This window comes from Colletotrichum karsti (assembly GCF_011947395.1).
Source record: "Colletotrichum karsti strain CkLH20 chromosome Unknown Scaffold44, whole genome shotgun sequence".
Lineage (NCBI taxonomy): Eukaryota > Fungi > Ascomycota > Sordariomycetes > Glomerellales > Glomerellaceae > Colletotrichum > Colletotrichum karsti.
The window spans coordinates 389478-410523 of NW_024065944.1; the positions used below are offsets into that span (position 1 = coordinate 389478).

Below are 21046 nucleotides of genomic sequence, written 5' to 3' on the forward strand. Positions count from 1 at the left end.
TAGCCGGAGCTCGTCCCGATCGCAGTCGCTGAGCCCAGACACTGGCTCCGAGGAAGGGTATGTGTCTCTCCTTAGTCAAATCAGACGACGTCTGGGTCCGTGTCATGGACGATCCGTCCCGTCAGCCCGGGTCTTAGACTTGGTGAACCCTGAAACATAATGGAGCAAGTGCTCAGATCCAGCTGTGATTTGCAAAAAGGAACCCCATACTAACCAGCTGGGGGAAAACCGGTAGGCCCGCGCAGAAGGGCCAGGTCCTGGTCTTCTCGTTGTCGAACCGCCCTAAACAAAGCCGAGCGAGCGCACCCAAGAGCCGCAACGGCTGTAGAGAATGCAGGTATGTACACGCCGTTTGCATATGCAACCCGCCCCAAGTTTGCCCCCTTCGAGACACACTCCCCCTTATCCCGTTGGTAGCGTCGGACTCACGTGGCAAGCACAGGCGACGCCACATCAAGTGCGACCAGGCCAGACCGTACTGCATGAAATGCACAAAGTCCGGCCGAGAATGCGACGGATACCTGGACTCGGCCTCTCGCGCTCTGCCGGCCAAGCAGGGAGGAGGAGCAGGAGCGGCGGTGGCCCGTCGGAATTTAAAGGTGCTCCCCACCACAGATACCCGCATATTCAAGATGCTAGGCTACGAAACCATGCTCTTCGGTCAGCAGAGCGACTGGGAGTCGTTCCAGACCTTCGTGCTCTCCGTCGAATCGGGGGACACGCTCGTCATCGACAACACGTCCATGATGACCCCCCAGTACGCGACGAACGGGGCGGACTCGACCGCCGTCCGCCAGATCTGCTGCGGGATCGGCACCCTGTCCAAGTCCTTCCAGGTCGTCGCGGAGGAGGAAATTAACACGGCCGAATACCGCCGCGCGCTGGAACACTACGGTCGTGGGGTGCGCGCCATCTTCAGCCTAAAGCCGACGACGACCACCCTGCCCAGCACGATCCTGGCGTCTCTGCTTTTCGAGTGTTTCGAGTGGATGGCCGGCCACACGGAGGCCACCATCAAGCACCACAACCACTCCGTCGCCATGATGTGGCAGTACGTCGACTTGTTGATAGAGGAGCAGGGGGTCCCGCTGAAGCGTCTGAACCTGTCGGAAATGGAGCAGGCCATGTTCGACACGCTGGAGCGCCTGGACACGCTTCCGTGGGTCGAGGGCTTTGGCGAGAACGAGAGGATCAAGACCTCGTCCCCGGCGCGGAGGTTCCCGCACGGGTGCCGGCACCGACTCGACATGGACGAAATACCGAAAAGCTTCAACAGCACGCAGCAGGCCTTCACCTGGTGGCATTTCACGCAGCACAACATGGCCCACTCCCTCCACCCCCTGAAAACCTCACAGGTCGCCGATAGCGAAAAGGCAGCTGCGTACGACGAGTGTGCCGCTCTGTTAGAGACATGGCACTCCTCGTTCATGCCCCTCTTGCTCCACGCCAAGCAGCACCGGAGCAGTCACGGCTCCAGGTGGTCGCGCGCCATGATCCTCGAGTCTCTGTACGTCGAGACCATCTCGGCGCTCCACAGCCGCCACAAGCAGAACTCGAACGTGCTGCCGGCGGTGCAGCCGATCTACAGGGACCTCATAGCCATGTCGAGGCAGATGGCCGGGGAGAAGCCGCTCAACGGGATCGAGACGCTGGGGAGAGAAAACTCCATCATCCGGCCGATCGTTTTCGTGTTGCTTAAATGCAGGGACCCGGACATTGTGCGAGAGTCCAAGGCCGTGCTGGAAAGTCTTCAAGGCGGCATCAACATGGCGTGGACGATGCTCTTCTCGATGAATAATCCGAAGAAGACGAAATCTATTGTCTTCTGCGACAGGGCCTGGGGCTGGTACTTGACGACCAGCGGTTGCAGCTCTGGAGCTCACATATTTGACGGCATACTTTGAGACATGATGATCTGTCTGGCGTTTGACGGGCAGGGTTTCTGTGAGATTTGCCGCCGCCTTCGAGTTGCGTCTTCGAGAACCTCAATACATGTGATTACGTCAGGGGGGTAATGTATCGATTGCGGGTAGTTACATAGAGTAGAAGGTCCCACATGGTAATCATAGTCAGGGGTATCAATGTAATTAGAATAATCACTAAAGTCTACCCTCCACAACTTTTTAATCTCTTATTCCATGTCTGCAAAACTTCGTCTTTCACTCTCATATTTCCTCACCCGCCTTCTGTCGTGTACTTATGACCTTACGTCCTTGACATAATGGAAGTTATTTACCTCGAACTGAGCAATATTCTTGCAATTATTGACTATCACGAAGTTGTCAGTAATAACCCGATGAGTTCTTTGCTCTGAAGAACTCGGTCCACTCCTTTCTGTTCGTTCTCTTCATCGCAACGCCCCATGGAACCACTGAGAAAGTATGTGTTTTAGGAAATGCCCAGACCCAGCGACTGACACCGAGGACATTTCAAATATTATACCCAAATTGAGACAACAAACTTCCTGCAATCTTGCGGCACAGTATTATAGACGCAAAGCATCGGACTCTACTGCATCCTGGCCGAGAAACGTCACCCGCCCCCACAGAGATATCAGACTACCAGCGTTTCCACACGGCCCGAGCCTCGGAGCTTGGCAAGCCGGACGTGACTGTTCGACTTTGATAACGCCGGTCAACGCGTTCCGCAAAACAGCTACCTTATCGCCCTGCTTTGGTCAAATAGCAGCATCCGTCAGTCAGCCGGTTTTCAGATACGCTTAACCCCGGCGAGTCTCCGATGCCCGCGAAGCTTGCGCGGGGAAGCGGAGTCGCCAAGTGATTGGACACCGCCAGTCCGGCCGTCGGCGACACGAACCGAGATAGGGCAAACGGACGGGATACATTATCGGAACCAGTTGATCGTCGGTTGCTCGAAGGATTTCGAAGAGTCATCGTTATTGATCACGGAAAAGGCCGATGACTCCGTTTTTACATACAATTCGATGCATGCGGGTAGAATCCCCATGTCAGCTCTGCAGCAAATGGGCGCGACGAGAATGGAAAGATTGCCGCAAAGAGGGGAAGAGTACGTACGACGCTATCGTCTAAGTCGTCGTATATTTAAGGCTACGTGAGATTAAAGAGAAACCTCGCCCACCTTTGTTGTTTACTCACGGAAGTTCTGGTCTCTTCGCAGCTTGTCGAGCTAATTCCATTTGGTATAATGGCTTCCTGGTTCCGCGCTGCCATCACGCTGGCTTTGGCCGCCGCTGCTTCGGCATCTCCCATCGCCAGGTCGAACGTGCATGTATCTAGAAATGACTTTGACCTGGAATGGTTCTCGACCAACTCCTCCCTCCCCAAGGTCTTGTACGTCAAACCAGCTGGCACACCCCATCCTCGTCTCGATGTTGACTCCCGCGAAGAATCTACAGCACCGGCGGAACCATCCTCTCAGCCTCGAATTACAGCCGCCTCGACAACGTCGCGTACGGCTACGGCGACGGCCCTTCCCCGCGGGACCTGATCGGAAACGTCTCCGAAGTCCTCGACGTCGCCCAGCTGGCCGTCGTGGAGTTCCCGGCCACGAGCGGCAGCGCGGGTCTCAACTCGTCGCTCTATCTCAACATCAGCCAGTACGCTAACAAGCAGCTCTGTGCTGAGGATAGTGACATCGCGGGGGTCATCATGTTTCACGGGACGAATACCCTCGAGGAAACGGTAAGCTTGAAAAGGATGACTGGAAGCCAAGTCGAGAAGAACAGTTCTGACTGATGTGGCCATGTGATTGCAGGCATTAGGCGTGGATTTGACCTTCAACTGCTCGAAACCCTTCATCGCCACCGGCGCCATGCGTCCCGACACGTACATCTCGCCGGACGGACGTTCCAACTTCTACCAGGCGGTCGCGGCGGCCGCGTCGCCCTCCTCGCGAGACCGCGGCGGACTCATCGCCTTCAACGATAGGTGAGGCTATGCAGAAACAACTTCAAAAGTGAGGGTTATCGTGTTAGGCTGACCGAGTTCCTCTCACAATTCAGAATAACCTCCATCTACTACTCGACCAAGGTCAACGCCAACACGCCGGACACCTTCAAGGCCCTCGAGCAGGGCAACCTCGGCGCCTTCCTCGCCGGACAGCCGTACTACTTCTTCGACGCCGCGTACCCCACCGGCCGGCCCTACTTCGACGTGAGCGGCACGACGGAGCTCCCCGCCGTCATCATCGTCTACGGCCACCGTGAGTATCACCAGCCTTTCATAACCCCGCTAAAATAACGAGGTACGTTTTCTGATGTATTTTACTAACACAAACTACAGAGGGTTTCGACGCATCCTTGATGTACGCCGCCGTCCAAAACGGAGCAAAGTGAGTTCGCGACCGCCGATCTTTCCGGCCAACCTCCACATTTTTGCTACATGGACTAAAATGACGTTTTTCTTCTTGTGTACCAGGGGCCTGGTGATCATGGGACCCGGCGCGGCTTCCGTGAGCCCCGGCGCCAGCGCTGCGGCCGCCGATCTCCTCGAGCAGCAGGGGATCCCCACGGTTGCCGTCGCCCGTCCGGTTACCGGCTCCGGTGTTCCCAGTCCTATTCCCGGAACTCTGTGAGTTGCTTCTTTCAACCTCTTCTCTCGTTCGGTTGTTGCCGAACCGACGCCGTTCTGTTTGAATTTTAACTGTGAGTACGTGTTAATCAACTGTGGCTGACTGGATTGTAGCATCTATTCTAGTTACGTCGGAGCTGAGCAGGCGCGGATCATGCTGCAGCTGGCTATTAATGCGGGATACAGCCTCGACGAAATTCGCGATCTGTTCGAAAGTCCTCTGAGAAAGGCAGTCTACGGAACGGCAGCGAGCCAAAAGGCTTACTATTCCACCTAATCACAAAACGCAGACGTTATTCGATGAGACATGCCGGCTTATTCCGAAGCATAGACTGACGTGATGGAGAATGATTAGGTGTAATATACTATCTCCAATCGTATAATAAATAAGTCCGCTATCATACAGCACGTGAACGTAACCCTAGATCTCCCCACAACGAATTAATCGGCAAGCCTACATACGGCCAAGCCAAATTTCCCATTTCCCAAATACGCTATCGCTTATGTACAATCATCATTGGGCTCGCGCTTAGAGGGCGGCGAGGACCAGGCCGACGACGCCGACGGCGCCCAGGACGCCGGTGTTCTTGGAGGCGCCGGCGAAGACGGTGCTGGGGGTGGGAGATCCGGAGGGCTAGAGAGAGAGAAGGAGGAGACACGTTAATATTACTTCTCCCCAGATTACAACAGAGACCAGGCCCAGGCGGCACATACAATGACGACGGAGGTTCCGATGGAGGTGGTGCGGGTGACGCTGGTCGCGGCGGAGGTGCCGGAGGCGGCGGAGCCGGAAGCGGAAGCGGAGGCCGCGGAGGTGGCGGTGGTCAGGGTGGTGGCGGCGCCGGCGGCGGTGGTGGTGGAGGGAGCGGCGGCAGCGGACGAGGACTCGCCGGCCGGGGGCGCAGCGGCGGCGGAGGTGCTGGTGGTAGCGGGGACTTCGGCAGCGGCCGACGTGGTGGCGGGGGCAGCGGCGGTGGTGGTAGCAGCCGCAGCAGTAGTCTCGGCAGCGCCGCCGGAGGGGCTGGGGACGGGGGTCAGGCCGCAGCCCTTGGCGGCGTTGGTGACGCCGTTGCTGTAGTACATCCAGATGCCGAACTCGTTGGCGCAGGACATGCAGGCGGAGTAGCGCGTGCTCCACTCCTCCTTCTGGCAGTAGCCCTCGGTGCGGCCGAGAGAGATGAGGAGACCTGTGTGAAGTGATGCCGTGTCAGACTCTCTGCTGGGACGAGATATCGATATGACTGCCGTGTCAAATCGTAACAGATGGGGATCTTTTCTTACCGCAGTTCTCGTGGCAGGCGTAGCGGGGAGTGCCGGGCTCCTGGCGCTTCTCGACGACGGGGACGGCCTCGGGGTACTCCCAGCGGGCCTGGAGGGTGGCGGTGGCCAGGGAGGCGACGGAGGCCAGGACGGTGCAGGTAACGAATGAACGCATCTTGAAGGGCTATTAAGGGAGGTTTTGAGAGGCTCGAATTAAGGATGCCAAGGAAGATGCTTTTGGAGGACTGGGGGAGGTGGAATTGTCTTTAGTGCCAATCAGCTAATTTGAAGAAACGAGCGTGAGGAGGGGAGAGAAAAGACGGGAGAGAAAGGAAGGTTGGGAAAGAGCTTATTATATGCATAACAAACCGCCAACTTTACCTGAGCTCTCTCTGGGATCAGAGATTCTCAGGAACCACGCGTCAGTCTAGACTGCAATCCCGGCTTGGTATGCCGTATGCGTGTGTGGTCCTCCTTTTTTTCGCATTGCATCTTGGCCGCGGCGCCCCGTCCGTCATCCAGCAAGACAGGGAAGACGTGAGTATCGAAGCAGGGAAAGAAAACAGACAAGCGCCGTGAGCAGCAGCAGCAGCAGCAGCACCGGGCTCGATCTGACTTCTGGGCGTGCCTGCTCGGATTTGCCCCGGATCGCCGACCCGACATGACTTGGGGCCCAGCGAGCTTGTTGTCGTTAGTGTGATTTGGTGCGGGATGCCGAAGAAGAGTCCCAGTCTCTCGTACCAACCGATCCGAAAGCAAGGACAAGACCCATGTTCGAGGGTGGAGGGGGACTGGGAGGGAAGGGCAGGCGGGCGTTGGACAGGTACCCGCCGAACCAACGCAACTCTAAGTGTACAATGTCAGGATACGGATGCTACCTCTCGTTGTCGTGAAGGAACACGAACATGACTAAAGGCTTTGTTGGAATAGATTGAAGAGGACGAGGAGACGGCCGTTCTGGTTGGTGAGACTGATCCCACGCCCGCTCCGCTCTCGCGCTGCTCCCGCCTGTCCTGTCGGAAAACGGGTGATCTGATGCCAAGTGCAGCGTGCTGAGAACATGCGGTTTGGCCGACGAGGGTGCGTTCTTGCCTTCCCGAAAAGGGCTCTTCTGGCCGGAGCGTCTGGACGACTCACCGATATCGTTCGCGGTCCAGCTCACGGCGGCAGGGACCGGGGTATATGTGCCACAGGCTGCGGTGGACAAACGTGTGGACGATGACTGTCCGTGGCGTGAGGAGTGGTCGCTCGGCGAGACGGCCGACCTCTGGTTCCAGCTCTTTTTCCTGCGGGCGAGATCGGACTGGAGGAGAAGATCCTGGTTTGGTGGAGATGAAGATGGATACCACAGTAGGCTTTTTAAGGTACGATTAAACGAAGCGGAGCGGTGGGCATGGCGAAGGATCTTGTGATGCATCTAATCTTATCAATCACATCAGCTCCAGCCCATCACGGACGTTGCCCTTTTGGGTAAATCAACGTTGCTGCCAAGAGCCGCGGGCGGGCCGGACGGCGTCGTGTCATTGGACGAAGGGATCTGATAAACTGCACACTTGAAAAACGTTTTTTTCCCTCAGTTCCCCTCCCCTCTTCACCACTCAAAAGTCACGACACCTTGAACCATGTTCCCATGCTACTCTGCAACCCGCTCACTTTTCGCCAAGGGAACTTATCCGCCGGTAGCTACGTGCGTCTTGGTCCCAGTTACAGACAACAGACTGGGAGCTGGGAGACCGGCCCCTTCGGCGGCCGAGGGCACTTCGTATTTGCCGCCCAAAAACACACCCTGTCCCTGGCCGTGGTCCGTTTTCGTTCTCCGATAGACCTCTGTGGAGGAAGGAAACCGTCCTGTCAAAGGTTCCTCGGCCGGGCTTTATCGATGCTGTGAACTTGGACGGTACTCCTTCCAAGACTTTACCAAGACCGCCGTCGCCACATGCACCACCACCCCAGCCATGCCCGATGTTATCCAGTCGGCCCAACACGATTCGGCGAGGCTCGACTCTGATCGAATCCGCTCGCTGGGCCGCACCTCTTTTGTGTGTGACTCTGAGTGTGTGTGTCTGAATTTTCCCTCGTTGCTTTTGGTCGGAGAGGAGGGGTTCGTCTGGTTCTGTGGTTCTGTACCGCACCACACACACACATGTGCGAAGCGGAGGTGGTTGGTTCAAGGTTGGCCGTTCCGGTGCGGGACACATGCAGACGGGAACAGACAAGTGAGGACCTAAGCTCTACATATTCGTGCATGTAGGGTTTGGTTAAACCGGGTTGACCTGCAGCAAACTAGTATATCTTGACCCCGTTGCCGCCATCCGGTTCGTGTTCCCAGGAAATGCACACCCCTTAATTCTTAATCTCTCTCATCTCCCATCCCCCTCCTCCCAATCCCAGTTCTCTGTTCGAGAGTCCGTGGCTGTGTTGTAATCTCTTGGGATTCTGCCGAGTATCCGACACTGAACAGCATCATTAGTCGACGTTGGAAACGCATCGACAATGTACTCCTCGCTGAAGACTTTCCTGGCCCTGGGCCTGGCCTCCGCCGCTTGTGCCCAGCACACCAAGCAGGACGACGAGATGGGGTAAGCCGCACCGGATACGATTTCGTGTCGATGAAGATGCTGACGAGTTTCACAGCCCCGCCGCTTTCATGTGGCCCGCCGACAGAGTATGGAGCGGAGACATGGACAACCAGGCCCCGTGCGGCTCCAAGTCTGGTGTCGCGAACAGGACCGAGTTCCCCATCGGTAAGCTTTTCTCGACGATGTTCAGCAAGTGTAGTTCTCACGACTAACGTCACCGCAACTAGTCGGCGGCAAGGTCGCCCTCGTCGCCCAGGATGACTACTACAACACCAAGATCTCCATCTCCTACAAGAACGGTAAGTCATCACATCGTAACCGGCACAGTCGAGAACCGCAGCTGGTGTTCCAGTCCACCTGGCTACAATCCCTCAACATCACATCAACACAAACAAGCAGAGTACTGACAAAAGACCACAGACCCCACCGCCAACAGCGACTTCACGACGCTCATCGAGGAGCAGTCCGTCGCGGACCTGAACCCGGGCCACACCTGCGTCGACATCCCCAACCCGCCCGCCTCCGTCGCCGCCGGCGGCAACGCCACCCTCCAGATCATCTACCGCGCCGACTGGGACGCCCCGCACAACCAGACCTTCTACGCCTGCGCCGACATCACCTACGTCGAGGCCGCCAGCTTCAACACCCGCATCCCCTGCTTCAACGCCACCGAGCCCGGCGAGGACGACCTCGCCCGCGCCTCGGGTACCCCGGCCGCCTCGTCCTCGAGCTCTGCTTCCAACGGCGGTTCTTCTGGTAGTGGCAGCGGCAACAAGCTCTCGGGCGGCGCCATCGCGGGTATCGTCATCGGTGCCGTCGCCGGCGTGGGGCTGCTGCTGGGCGCCGCGCTGTTCTTGTACCGTCGCAGCCAGCAGAAGAAGCGCAACTCGCGTCTGGCGCGCATGGAGGAGAACGCGAGGGGTTCGGAGCACTGGAACGCGGCGAAGGACTCGACTTCGCAGAACAGCGTCAAGCTCCAGAACCTTCCGTGAGGGGGTCGTTGATTGAGGGGACCATGGCTGGGTGCTTTGGTGAAAAGGGCATTTAGGGCCTCTGGGGAGGACGACCGTGGTGATGATGCTGCTTGTAGGGGATGACGGGAAGGATGGTGTCTTGGTGGAGGTTTGATTGGATTATGTGTTATGTGCGATGAGATGATATCCGGTTCTTAGTTTAGTAATGAGATTTATGCTGAATTGCCTACAAGACTCTCCTTCATTCTGTTCATCATAGCAACCTGCTTCCAATGGGCCATCGTCTCTGCCACGTACACAAAGAATGTATGATCTCGTGTGCTCACCCGCAGGGTTACTCTCGAGGATGAGGAGAAGTGTGCGTCGGAGTTGCGGGCGTGACACCTCGGGCATCCCCCGTCTCGGCTCGGCGTTAAAGGGGTCATGATACCACGACCATGGCACGATTCATACGACTCATCAAGAATTCATTTGCAATTCATCTCATTGAGCGCCCTTGGATATATGTGCTATGCTAACTTTGAATCAAATTGTTCGGGTATGATGTTGCTAAATATCCTCTATATGCAAAGCTCATCTCATTCATCTCGGTCTCGGGACTCGGCCGCGGCGTCGTCCTCGAGACGGCTCTCCTTGTTGTCAGACTCGATGACGCCGTACCTACTTCCGAGTTAGTCACTACTCCACCATCAAGCATCAGAGAGAAAACAGCCAATAGAACTCACCATGAGATGACGGCCAGGCCCAGGAAGGCAGCCACGACGCTGAAAAACATGGCGACGTAGCCCTTGGCCGTGAATCCTTCGGGCAGGGGGCCGACGGGCCTGTTCTCGCCGCTCAGGTCGAGCACGTCCCTGGCGTTGCCCGCGGCGTTGCCCCTCGTCGGCACCCCGCCCGCGCGGCAGGCGTCCAGGTGGCCCTCGGGGATGCGGAGCCCCTGGAGGGCCTCGGGGGCCTCGACGACGGTGGCGACCAGGCCCTGGTCCATGTGCCACTCGATGTGGCAGTGGAAGAGCCAGACGCCCGGGTTGTCGGCCCTGAAGCGGATGACGAAGTTGCCGTTGCCCTCGACGACGAGGGTGTCCCGGCGCATCGGGTACCGGGGGAGGGCGGGGGCGCTGTCGTTGGAGAAGGCGCCGGCGTCCTCGTCGGAGCGGTGGACCACCTGGAACTGGTGGCCGTGGAGGTGGAAGGGGTGCTTGCCGTCGTCCTCGTTGTTGAGGACGATCTCGATCACCTCGTTGTGCCTGAGGACGTGGGTCATGGTGTTCGTGCCGTAGACGCGCGGGTTCAGCGCGTTCTTGTCGCCGACTGTCAGGGCCGTGTACAGGGAGGGGACCTTGGGGGCGACGTAGGTCTTGTCGTTGAAGAAGGCGCTGTTGCACGTTAGTCGCTGTTCTTTTCATACAAGCACATGAGACCTACTAGTTGGCACCATCAGCCAGGTTGTCCATCTTGACGGTGAAGCTGAAAGAGTAGTCGACCTTGTCGTAGAGCTCTTTCTTATCAACCGGAACAAGGTCAAAGTCATCAAACGCAGCGTCAAAATCATCAACGGGAGTAGGCTCGGGCAGGGGCTTCTTGTCGTCATAAACCAACCAGCCGGTAACGTTGGAGTTGAGGCCATCGGGGATGACATCAAACAGCTCCTCGTCCATGGAACCGACGATGGCAAAATTCTCAGACGCATGCTTCTTGGTAGTCAAAAGGATGCTGCAGCGCTGCGCCGGGGTGATGTACAGCATGTCAGCGTCGGCCTCCTCGGTCCAGACGCCGTCGACCTCGACGACGCGCATCTGGTGGCCCTCGAACCAGATGTACTGGGACGCGAATGCACCGACGTTGACCATGCGAATGAGATAGGTCTTCCCGGGCTGGACTTTCACCTGCAGGTTCTGGGTGTCATTCATGAGAGCCGAGTTCGGGACGGGCTCGGCGCCGGTGGGATTCTCGACGCTGATGAGCTCCTTTATGAGAGACCTCGTCGACTGATGGTACCAGTCCGAGAAAGTGATGATCAGCTCCTCGTCATACTTGCCCTCGTAAGGGCCCTTGGGATCGTGGATGACCACGGGGCCGCGCAGGCCCTCGGGGTACTGGCCGTCGTTGTGGGCGTGGTACCAGTAGGTGCCTGTTTGATCGAACTGAGAGGCGGCTGCATGAGAATCGAGTTGTGTCTTGGCTGTTGGCTCAGAGTTCGCATCAACTCACCTTGAAATCGTATGTGAATGACTTTCCGGGAGGAATGGCGCACTGAGTTACGCCGACGGCACCGTCCATGTGGTTCGTCCCGTTTTGGAACATGCCGTGAAAGTGAAGACTGGTGCTCTCGGTGCCCAGCTGGTTGTTGACGGTGAGAACGAGTCTGTCGCCCTTGGTGGCCTCGATGAGCGGGAGCGGCCATTTTCCGTTGACACCGATCGTTGGCTTTTCGAACTGGCCGTCTGGGTTGGAGGTGACCCATGTGATGTTCCAGTCGAGGGTGATGGTCTTTGCCAGCGCGGGCGTCATGAGCAGCATCAAGGCCGTGAGCCGGGCCATGAAGGCCGAGCTTGAAGATGAGAAGGCCATGGCGGCCGTGTGTACGGGGGTCGTGGTGCGATGCGATGCGCCGGTGTCGTCGCGTAGTCTTTGTCGCAGAGTCAATGACTCAATATAGCCTCCCTTTGGCGAAGTCTCACTCGGCTAACGTTGTCCAAGAGAGTAGGGTATCGGGGTCGTTATTTTTCAAGCCTCTTCCGAAATCCCCGACCTGAATCTTCCACGAACCGGGCCGAGTGCGGAGAACGTTGACATATCCCGTAGGCAAGCAAAGCAAGGACAGACGAGGCGAGAGACGGGGGTGGGCAATCGGAAGCGAGAGGAGAGACACACGTGAGAAAAACAAGTGTCGCCTGATGGAAAATTGCGTCCTTCTTGGCGATCTGATAAGGAAAAGTGCCCCCCTAAAGACTGAAAGACCCTTGAAAAAAACTCCGCAGCGGGTGGGGTTTATCTGATCCGCCGCCTGAAAATCAAACACGCAACCACTTCCCGCCGGGACGAACCTGTCAGCTCTCTGCCAACGCTGTGTGACTGTGAACCACCCCGGCCGACTCCCCTCCTCCAAACTCGGTTTTATCGCGCTAGCCGACGTCGCCGGCGCACCAAAGCTGCGAAAAGCGAGGAAAATCCTTTCGGTCTCCGGCCATCTCGCATCACACGACCACACGCCTCACTCTCTCTTTTTCTTCAGCCCCAGAGAAGTTCAGAGAGACTCCGTCGGGGCCCCGAGTCCACCACCCTCCCGTCCCGGCCGACGTCGCATCTCCCGCTTTCTGCCCAGGAGGACCGTCTCATCTTTCATCAGCTTCCATTTCCTCGATATACCGTAGCCGAGAGCCGTCTGATATGCTTCCAGATTCTTCGCCGTAGTCTTCCCAACTTTATCGAGTCAAGCTCGGCACCAACTGCCCCCTAGAGTTCCAGCCAGCAGCCCACCTGATTGGATCATTCGCCCCTAGTCGCCACTCACCACCAACAACTTTCAGCCTCCTCCACAGAGCATATCGCGACGTCAACAACGATGGAGGACCTATTTTCACTCCCCAGTAAGTCGAATGAGATGATTCTCACAGAGAAAGCACCCGCTGACGCCCTCAGTCTTCTTCATCACCTTCCGCGAGTCCCTCGAGACCGCCATCATCGTCTCCGTTCTCTTGGCATTCATCAAGCGCACCTTGGCCACCCAAGATGACCCCGTCCTCCACCAGAAGATGGTCCAGCAGGTGAGCCAGCCCGCGAGACACCCGTGAAATTCTCATTCCTGACGGACCCAGGTCTGGTCCGGCACCGCCGTCGGCCTCTTGACCTGCGTCCTCATCGCCGTCGCCATCATCAGCGGCATCCACAGCCTAGGCGCCGAGCAGTTCGCCGCCGCGGAGAGCATCTGGGAGGGCGTCTTCTCCCTCGGCGCCTCTCTCATCATCACCGCCATGGGCGCCGTGCTCCTCCGCGTGACCAAGCTCCAGGACAAGTGGCGCGTCAAGCTGTCCAAGGCCCTCAACGCCAGCGAGAGCCACTCCGGTCCTTGGGGAGAGCGTCTCAAGTATCTCGGCGAGAAGTACGCCCTTTTCCTGCTGCCCTTCATCACTGTCCTGCGTGAGGGCTTCGAGGGCGTTCTTTTCATCGTCGGCGTCGGCGTCAGCATTCCCGCTGGTGCCATCGCCCTGTCCTCGGTTCTGGGCCTTGCTCTCGGTGCCGTCGTCGGTTACTTCATCTACAAGTGAGTCCTGCGTAAGCACTCCCTTCCCGTATTCCCTTGCTGACCTGTCCGCTCAGGGGCTCCAAAACCGCACCCATCCAGATCTTCCTCATCGTTTCTACCTGCTTCTTGTACCTCATCGCCGCCGGCCTGTTCTCCAAGGGCGTCTGGCATCTCGAGCAGAACGAGTGGAACAAGATCGTCGGCGGCGACGCCGCAGAGCTTGGCTCCGGTCCCGGCTCCTACGACATCCGCAGGAGCGTTTGGCACGTAAACGTAAGTTCATCTCCATGTCTCTAGACACATCGAACCCGAATTGCATTCTGACTCGTCCGACAGTGCTGCAACCCCGACCTCAACGGCGGTGGCTTCTGGGGCATCTTCAACGCCGTCCTGGGCTGGCAGAACTCGGCCACCGTCGGCTCCGTCGTCTCCTACAACCTGTACTGGGTCGCCGTCGCCACGGGCTTCTTCGTCATGATCTGCAACGAGAAGGGCTACTGGCCGTTCGCGAAGAAGGACAAGACGCAGCAGGAGCACGAGGGCGACGACCAAGAGCCTCTCCTCAGCAGGCCCGCGAGGTAAGATCGGCAGTGCCAACCTCCTTCCGAGTCCTTCCCTGGAGACGCGTCGACCATCGAGTGGGCCACCCCGGTCCGGCGTGTCTCGTAATCTTCATTGGAAGAGGAGCTAGTTCTCCCAACAAGGCGATGCATTTGTTTTTGGATCATGTCGTGGGGAGTGAAGCCCGAAAGCGCCTTAACGAAGAGATGACAAGTAAAGATAGAGCATATCCTGTCCATAGACTTCATGTAACTGGACATACTGCAATTTTATCGCATATCCTGACCTGCTTCATAGACTCTTGGCACTTGGCCTGAGGGAGAGCCCTTCAGGGACATCGTCCCGGCGGCCCAAGTTGGCGTGAAAAGAACACCATCTGCATACGATCTACATGTTGGGTTACCAAAACCAGGAGTTTACAGTATCGATAAAAAAAAAATCTTTTTTTTTATTCCTTCTCCTAGACTTCACTTCTCCACATCATCGTTCTGGCGTCGAAGACAGCCTTGATAGTCCGCCTTCCAACCACTGTATAACTCCGCGATGTCTTCCTCAGCAAATCTCGGACTCCGAGTATCCCAATGCATATTCGCAAGGCCAGTCCACGTATCAATCCCTCCCACCCCCTCCTCACCATCCCCATCACCAGTCTCACGGCTGCTTGCTACTCGCCAACCCATGCAAATCCGCCTCCTCCCCGACCCGGAACCCCCTCTCCGTCGCCGCCGTCGCCTTACTACCACCACCGCCGCCACCTCCGCCACTGCCGCCCGCAACAGCAGAAGTCTTGCTCAAAATGTCATCCACTTTCGACGACAAACCCCCCGCGGCGGGGTCTGTGGATTTCGTGGCGTCGATCGCCGCGCCGACGTCGCGGTCCACGGTCGTGCCATGGGTATCCTTGGTCTCGTCGATGAGATTCCTGTGACGTGTCAATTCTTCATCACCCCGCTCACGCTGCGATCTCGGGCGTGCTTGGTGGCTTTTCTCTGTAGGGTTTTTTTTTATAACGGGCTGAGTTGAATTAAAGATGTTCGCTTACTGCGCTTGGCCGTGCTGATTCCCGTCGAGACGCGTCTGCTCGAGGCCGCGGTCGCCGGCGTGGCCGCCGGGTGAGGGGTCGTTGGGGGCTGTGCCGGACATTTTTTGATGGACTTGAAATTTTCCGTTGATGGACTTTTGTGTGTTTTTGCAAGGGCGATTTCTTTGTATTTGATGTGAGTCTGGTGAATGTTGGTTGTTCGAGGGCGAGGTAGAGGACTGGACTGTTTGTATGATAGTTGGTGTTGGAGTTGTCATCACTGGTACGTCATGTGGAGCTCTCTCAGACAGACGATTTGGCCGCGCTCACATGGTTTAGTAGAGGCTGATGTAATAAAAGTTCAGATTGTTGTGGAATGTCATATGACTTTTCCTAGCTTGTTATTATGATCCTGCGGTGATGATTATAGACTGTTGAACGGTGTGGCGCATTATGAAAGCGCAATTTACATCCTCCTACCACGTAGTGCTCCGTAAGTTTTACAGCCTCTATTTTCTTATTATAATGAGCCTGATGTAACTGGCCTGCTCACTTCCCTTGCGGCACCTGGATTTGACAGTTTATAAACACACCGTACCTTGCGGCCGTACGTTGCGGGCGTTTGAAGAAGCTTCTTCTGAGACTCTTAGGAGTCTACCTGAAAACGTGGGGTTGAGCTACTGGTGTTAAGCCGTCTCGACTTTTCTTGATTATTATGCCCATTTACTTTTTTCTGTCACTCGCAGTCAACTGTCTTTGAGTCTTGAATCTCGCCCGGCTACTTTCAATTGGTTACCTACATGACTTATTGGATAGCATAGAAGCATCAACAAGAATACAAATGCCCAACAACTCCATTATCAATAAACTCATTATTCATGATGCAGATGTTAGCTAGGCGGATATTTTCATCAGAAGGTTTATATCGCCTTCGTCCAAACTGACTCCGTGAGCAATTAGATACATGAGAAGACGACTTTGAAGGCCAGATGGCACAATCTAAAGTCCAACTTTTGTGAAAAGGGGGTAATGATGATGCTACCCCCCATGATCTACCACTCCAGCTCCTTCTTATCACCACCACCACAACCCCCTTCAGCGCCGCCCTCAGTCTGCGGTTTCCGCCACTCGTAAATGCCACCCCTCTTATCAAACGCCGCCCTGTCCCACGCAACCTGCCGCATCGCCTTCTTCACCCCGACATCGAGCAGCGAGTCGCTCTTCCGCATCGGCCCGTCGCCCTTGTCGAGGAAGCGCATCCGCTCGTCCAGCAACAGGTAGCTGCCGGCCATGGTCCGGTTGTCCTCGGGCACGTAGCACGGCAGGTGCTCGTGCCTGCCGCAGAACGTCCTCCACTGCGCCTCCGAGATGAGGAACCGCCGCGCGTCGCGCGCCCGCGTGGCGTCCTCGTTCTCGCCCTCGACGATCAGGCACTGGAAGACCTTCCACCGGAACGGCGCCAGCGCCGCGATCCGCGCCGCCATGTCCTCGTCCCAGTTGTGCGCGTTGACGACGGTGTTGAGCTTGAACATGATGTCGTACGTGCGGCACCACTCGGCGATGCGGAACACCTGCGCCACGTGGTCCCCGTCGTCGGCCTGGCCCCGGCCCTGGTTCTCCCCGCGCCCGATGGCCCGGTTCGTCTCCCGGACGAACGAGTCGCACGAGATGGCGAGGATGTCGAGGTGGCGGCCGTGCTCGCGGAGGAACCTCTCGCGGATCTTGCTCCCGTTGCTGACGATGCTGACGCTCTCGAGGTGCAGGACCTCCTTGCAGTACCGCAGCAGCTCGCCGAGGAACTTGGGGTGCAGGAAGGGCTCGCCGCCGGCGATGTTGAGCTTGCGCATGCCGGCGTCCCGGAGGAGGCGCAGGCCGCGCTTGGCCTCGTCCAGGGGCAGGATGTAGCCCGAGGTGTTGGTGTGGAAGCAGAAGCCGCAGGCGTAGTTGCACTCGCGGGACGGGAAGTAGTTCACGGAGACGGGCACGTCTGGGCCGTCGTCGGGCACCTGCTTCTGCGTCTTTGACTTCTCGGTGGTTTTTCCTTCCGGAGAGCGGCTGTGGTGTGTTTCGGTGCGGCGGCGGCAGGAGAGATAGACCGCGGCGACTCCCGGGACGGCCGTGAGCACGATGAAAGGTAGGATAGTTGAGAATAGCGCCAGCGTCACCTGGGCAAAGGAAGTTAGGATTCCCATCGTAATCTGGCGACCTACGCCAGTATGAGATCGGTTCAGCTGTATGTCGCCGTATATTCGTCGTTGTTTCTGAGCAGATCTATGAGAATGATATCTTTAACTTTTTACCCTCCGTTATCCGGCATTTTATACACACTTGGGTGCACCTCTATAGGTAGGTACTCATGCGAAAGCCCGTCGTTTAGATCACTGCCCTCGTGTCCGTGTGACAAGAGCGGGGTAGCAACTTCATGACCCCCTTCTCCCATATGGACATTACCTTAGACTTTCCACGCCGGAAAACTGTAAAACGCTTCGCAGCAGTTACCCAGTTACTGACTGACTACCCGAGGGGTAGCACCCTGCCGGGCCTGGATACGGACTTCTGACGGAGTAGTTGCGATGACCGCCCAATCCTCTTCACAAAGGCGCAAGTTCGCCGTGATTTTCGTCCTCGGTTCGTCCTCATATTCCGAGCACCCCAAAAACAATGGAAATCCACTTACCATCTTGACAGGAGCACCCGGATCGGGCAAGGGGACCATCTGCGCCTTCCTCGCGCGCCAGTACGGCCTCTCGCACTACTCCGTGGGAGACAGCCTGCGCAGCTGGATGCGAGCCAACCGCGACACGCCCCTCGCGGCGCGCATCCAGGAGAAGCTCGACCACCAGGGTTTCCTCACGTCAGCGGAGCTGAACCCGCTCCTGGGCCTCGCCGTCGAAGAGGCGATGCGAGGAGAGGAGCTGAGAGGGATCCTCATCGACGGATTTCCGAGGTGCGAGGAGCAGCTCGGCTCGTGGGCGCGGTGGCCCTTCCAGGAGACGCTTCCCTTGGTATGTCCATGCCCGGGGCGTGAGAGGCTTCCCCCGCCGGCGGCTGACTTTAGTTAGGAGGGCGGTGGTACCAAGCCCGATGTCGTCTTGCTGCTCAACGTGACGAGAGAGAATGCAGAGGCGAGGTATCTCGCGCGAGGCCGCGATCGTAACGACAGCCTGGAGAAATTCACGAGGCGGTTTGCTGAGTACCTAGAGGAGGGACGGCCTGTGGAACGACACTACCGGGAAGCGGGTGTACTGGTCGAAGTGAGTTATACTGCTTAGCCCTCTGCGCTTGTGATTTGCAAATCCTGGGATGTTAGACTTACAAGCTTCCAGATCGATAATAACGGTACCAAGGAAGAGAATATCGAGGGGCTCAGGAAGACGCTGGGAGAAAGCCTTCTTTGGAGTAGTGCAGTTGTAGATCAGGAGATGAAGTCGTCTTTCATTGTGTAGGAAGTTCGGAGCTATGAATCTAAAGGGATTGAATCCAGGTAGGCCCTGATTCAGATCTCGAAATAGACGCCTCTACTGTGCCGCATTATGTGCTCACCTGCAGCGTGACTCGGCGTTGTCAGAATAGGCATGTCTAAACTGGAAAGAGTCAGCATCGGGGCTTGCCCATGGGACGGTGATATCGATATCTAGTCTCAGGCTTCGTAAGAGCAGAAGTTAATTCCGCGTACGATAACCTAGAGCTTTTCACGAAGTGAATTTTGCAAAGGTCTTGAAAATGATGACAACGCTGTATTTTACTGAGACCAGCACAATCCGTGTCGTATATACTCATGTACATTGATACAAACAGGAAGAACAGAGTCCCTGTCACCCCTTAGACCGGAGCATGCTGCAGTCCGCGCAGTGAAATGCTCGCCCTCACCGACGCGCCGGAACCGACATCGAACGCATCCGCCCTCACCATATCGGGAGCCTCCAGCACCTCGGAGAACGGGATCTCCACGGCGCCCGTCTCGTCCGTCTTGTTCATCAGCACGATCCTGAAACTCTCCCCCGCGCCGACCATGTCCGGCGTGACGGGGATCCTGAAGGCCGTGTCGAAGTTGGGGTTGAAGATGTCCGTCCCGGGGCTGTACGTCTTGACCGGCGTCTGGAACTCGCTCTTGCCCCAGGTCACCTTGACGCTGGGGTGGAGGTCGCTGCGATTGCCCTCTAGCCCGAGCGCGCTGCCGACGAGGACGGTCGCGAGGCCGCAGATCTGGCCATCACCGAGAGCCTCGGACGCCGTCAGCGCGCCGGCCTCGGGGACGAAGTTGTAGAACTCGGCGCGGATGGTGATCTTGGCCTCGGTGGGCTCGCCGTTGTGGACGAGGTCGAGCTCGTGGGTGCCGCCGTCGAGGAGGATCTGCTTGACGGTGGTGGAGGCGAGGCCGATGTCGTCGTCGCCGACGAGGTCCTCGTCGTCGACGTCGAGGGCGATGATCTGGTCGAAGTCGGTGACGAGGAAGTCGTGCGTCTCGTCCCAGACGGGTTCGCGGTTGTCCTTGACGGTCTTGGTGCGCCACGTCTCCTCGGCGCCGACGGTGACGCTGCAGTAGCAGTCCGGGACGTCCTTGATGAGCTTGTCCAGCAGCCTCTTGGCGCCGCTCTTCTTGGGGCCGTTGATGCCGGTGGCCTTGTCGACGGTGAGGCGCAGGACGCCGAGGTGGGGCTGGTAGGCCTTGAACCAGTCGAGGTTGCCGTCGAGCTTGACGAGGTAGCGGTTGGGCAGGACGGCCATGGAGGAGATGATGTTGAGGATGACTTTGCGGACGGCCTTCTCGATCAGGAAGCAGTCGGCGATGTTGGCTGCGTGGGCGAAGTCGAGTTTCAGGGTTGGGGGGTTGATGAAGGCGACTTGGGCCGCTCCGATCTGTTCCATGTCAGTAACAAGTATCGTTCTAACATTGGCATGCTAATGAGACGTACCAGAGGAATGATGTCCGTTAACGGTGAAAGCAGGACAGAGAGTCTGCCGTGTACGTGGACCTTCTCAATACCCTGTCACATGAATTAGCAACATGAACGCATCATGCTAAATACTTTCCGAAGGCTTACAAGCTTGGGAACCATCTTTCCCTCGAGATCGATGTCGCACTGACCGTCCCAGTCCAGGTCCATGTCAAGCTTGATACCCTCATTATCGGTCTTGTGAACGTCTACCGCGGAGAATCTCATAGGAACATTTCCGAGATCGATCTTGACGAAACGCAAAGTAGAGAGGGGACCCGGCAGCATGGAGGCGAGCATCGGCTCGACGATCTCCTTGGTCATTCTCCCCGCGGCGATGTTGATGTGAGGCCATAGCTGCTCGACAATGTCGTTGAGGAATCCCGCCGACTCGGTACCGCCAGAGGCGGTTAGCTTTTCCACAAGCGCTGTCGCCATGATGAATGTGTGAATGAGGTTGAAACGGTAAGCGAGATTCTTGTTCGGATACCTCAGTGAAGAAGTACGAAAATACGACGCTATTACCAGAAACGTGGGTCAACCCGACTTTTAAAGAAGACTAAAGAAGAGCCGCGATATTGGAGCCCAAGCACCTAAGCATCAAGATAAGAGCTTGTTTTTGATGTCGACAAGTCGCTCGCGGGGGAGGGGTTCGTCATTCCTTGGCAGTGGGAGCGAATTGACGTCACTTGGCAATACAGCGAATCCGCATCAGCCCCCTGTGCCCCCTCGGTGCGGCCCAAACTCCAATTGGAGCCGGTGATGGTTTGGGACAATAAACATTTGGAGTTCATACTTCCAATGGGCGAGGCGCGTAACGGATTCGCTGATAGACAGAAAACAAGTTTTTGGGGGGGGGGGGGGGGGGGTTGGGGGGGGGTTATTACCCGCCGACGTGGGCTGATTTGCTGCGCCCCA

The 21046-nt window shown here is 57.2% G+C and overlaps 10 protein-coding genes across 10 annotated transcripts; 5 read left to right on the forward strand and 5 right to left on the reverse strand.

The window, feature by feature from the left end:
• Positions 1-632: 632 nt before the first annotated feature.
• On the forward strand, positions 633-1904 carry CkaCkLH20_10994 (C6 zinc finger domain-containing protein; the record flags this gene model as incomplete). Its single annotated transcript, XM_038893708.1, has 1 exon — positions 633-1904. One exon carries the CDS (start codon positions 633-635, stop codon positions 1902-1904), a length of 1272 nt encoding a protein of 423 aa, XP_038741044.1.
• A 1261-nt stretch (positions 1905-3165) lies between these two features.
• Positions 3166-4827, forward strand: CkaCkLH20_10995 (uncharacterized protein; the record flags this gene model as incomplete). The annotated part of the gene is made up of 7 exons (XM_038893709.1): positions 3166-3311; positions 3377-3662; positions 3736-3908; positions 3956-4182; positions 4263-4311; positions 4398-4550; positions 4665-4827. 7 exons carry the CDS (start codon positions 3166-3168, stop codon positions 4825-4827), a joined length of 1197 nt encoding a protein of 398 aa, XP_038741045.1.
• A 252-nt stretch (positions 4828-5079) lies between these two features.
• CkaCkLH20_10996 (uncharacterized protein) lies at positions 5080-5985 on the reverse strand (the record flags this gene model as incomplete). Its single annotated transcript, XM_038893710.1, has 3 exons — positions 5080-5184; positions 5265-5737; positions 5832-5985. The coding sequence occupies 3 exons, from the start codon at positions 5983-5985 to the stop codon at positions 5080-5082; spliced, it is 732 nt and encodes a 243-aa protein (XP_038741046.1).
• Positions 5986-8303: 2318 nt separating this feature from the next.
• On the forward strand, positions 8304-9381 carry CkaCkLH20_10997 (gpi anchored protein; the record flags this gene model as incomplete). The annotated part of the gene is made up of 4 exons (XM_038893711.1): positions 8304-8389; positions 8445-8554; positions 8617-8688; positions 8810-9381. The coding sequence occupies 4 exons, from the start codon at positions 8304-8306 to the stop codon at positions 9379-9381; spliced, it is 840 nt and encodes a 279-aa protein (XP_038741047.1).
• A 560-nt stretch (positions 9382-9941) lies between these two features.
• Positions 9942-11934, reverse strand: CkaCkLH20_10998 (multicopper oxidase; the record flags this gene model as incomplete). The annotated part of the gene is made up of 4 exons (XM_038893712.1): positions 9942-10023; positions 10089-10739; positions 10789-11507; positions 11575-11934. 4 exons carry the CDS (start codon positions 11932-11934, stop codon positions 9942-9944), a joined length of 1812 nt encoding a protein of 603 aa, XP_038741048.1.
• Positions 11935-12847: 913 nt separating this feature from the next.
• Positions 12848-14191, forward strand: CkaCkLH20_10999 (plasma membrane iron permease; the record flags this gene model as incomplete). Its single annotated transcript, XM_038893713.1, has 5 exons — positions 12848-12953; positions 13006-13130; positions 13182-13627; positions 13684-13882; positions 13946-14191. 5 exons carry the CDS (start codon positions 12848-12850, stop codon positions 14189-14191), a joined length of 1122 nt encoding a protein of 373 aa, XP_038741049.1.
• A 630-nt stretch (positions 14192-14821) lies between these two features.
• CkaCkLH20_11000 (uncharacterized protein) lies at positions 14822-15313 on the reverse strand (the record flags this gene model as incomplete). The annotated part of the gene is made up of 2 exons (XM_038893714.1): positions 14822-15092; positions 15213-15313. 2 exons carry the CDS (start codon positions 15311-15313, stop codon positions 14822-14824), a joined length of 372 nt encoding a protein of 123 aa, XP_038741050.1.
• Positions 15314-16243: 930 nt separating this feature from the next.
• On the reverse strand, positions 16244-17383 carry CkaCkLH20_11001 (radical s-adenosyl methionine domain-containing protein 2; the record flags this gene model as incomplete). Its single annotated transcript, XM_038893715.1, has 1 exon — positions 16244-17383. One exon carries the CDS (start codon positions 17381-17383, stop codon positions 16244-16246), a length of 1140 nt encoding a protein of 379 aa, XP_038741051.1.
• Positions 17384-17764: 381 nt separating this feature from the next.
• Positions 17765-18637, forward strand: CkaCkLH20_11002 (adenylate kinase; the record flags this gene model as incomplete). The annotated part of the gene is made up of 4 exons (XM_038893716.1): positions 17765-17819; positions 17880-18196; positions 18254-18445; positions 18518-18637. The coding sequence occupies 4 exons, from the start codon at positions 17765-17767 to the stop codon at positions 18635-18637; spliced, it is 684 nt and encodes a 227-aa protein (XP_038741052.1).
• Positions 18638-19013: 376 nt separating this feature from the next.
• CkaCkLH20_11003 (c2 domain-containing protein) lies at positions 19014-20566 on the reverse strand (the record flags this gene model as incomplete). The annotated part of the gene is made up of 3 exons (XM_038893717.1): positions 19014-20051; positions 20108-20179; positions 20237-20566. The coding sequence occupies 3 exons, from the start codon at positions 20564-20566 to the stop codon at positions 19014-19016; spliced, it is 1440 nt and encodes a 479-aa protein (XP_038741053.1).
• Between the last annotated feature and the right edge of the window lie 480 nt (positions 20567-21046).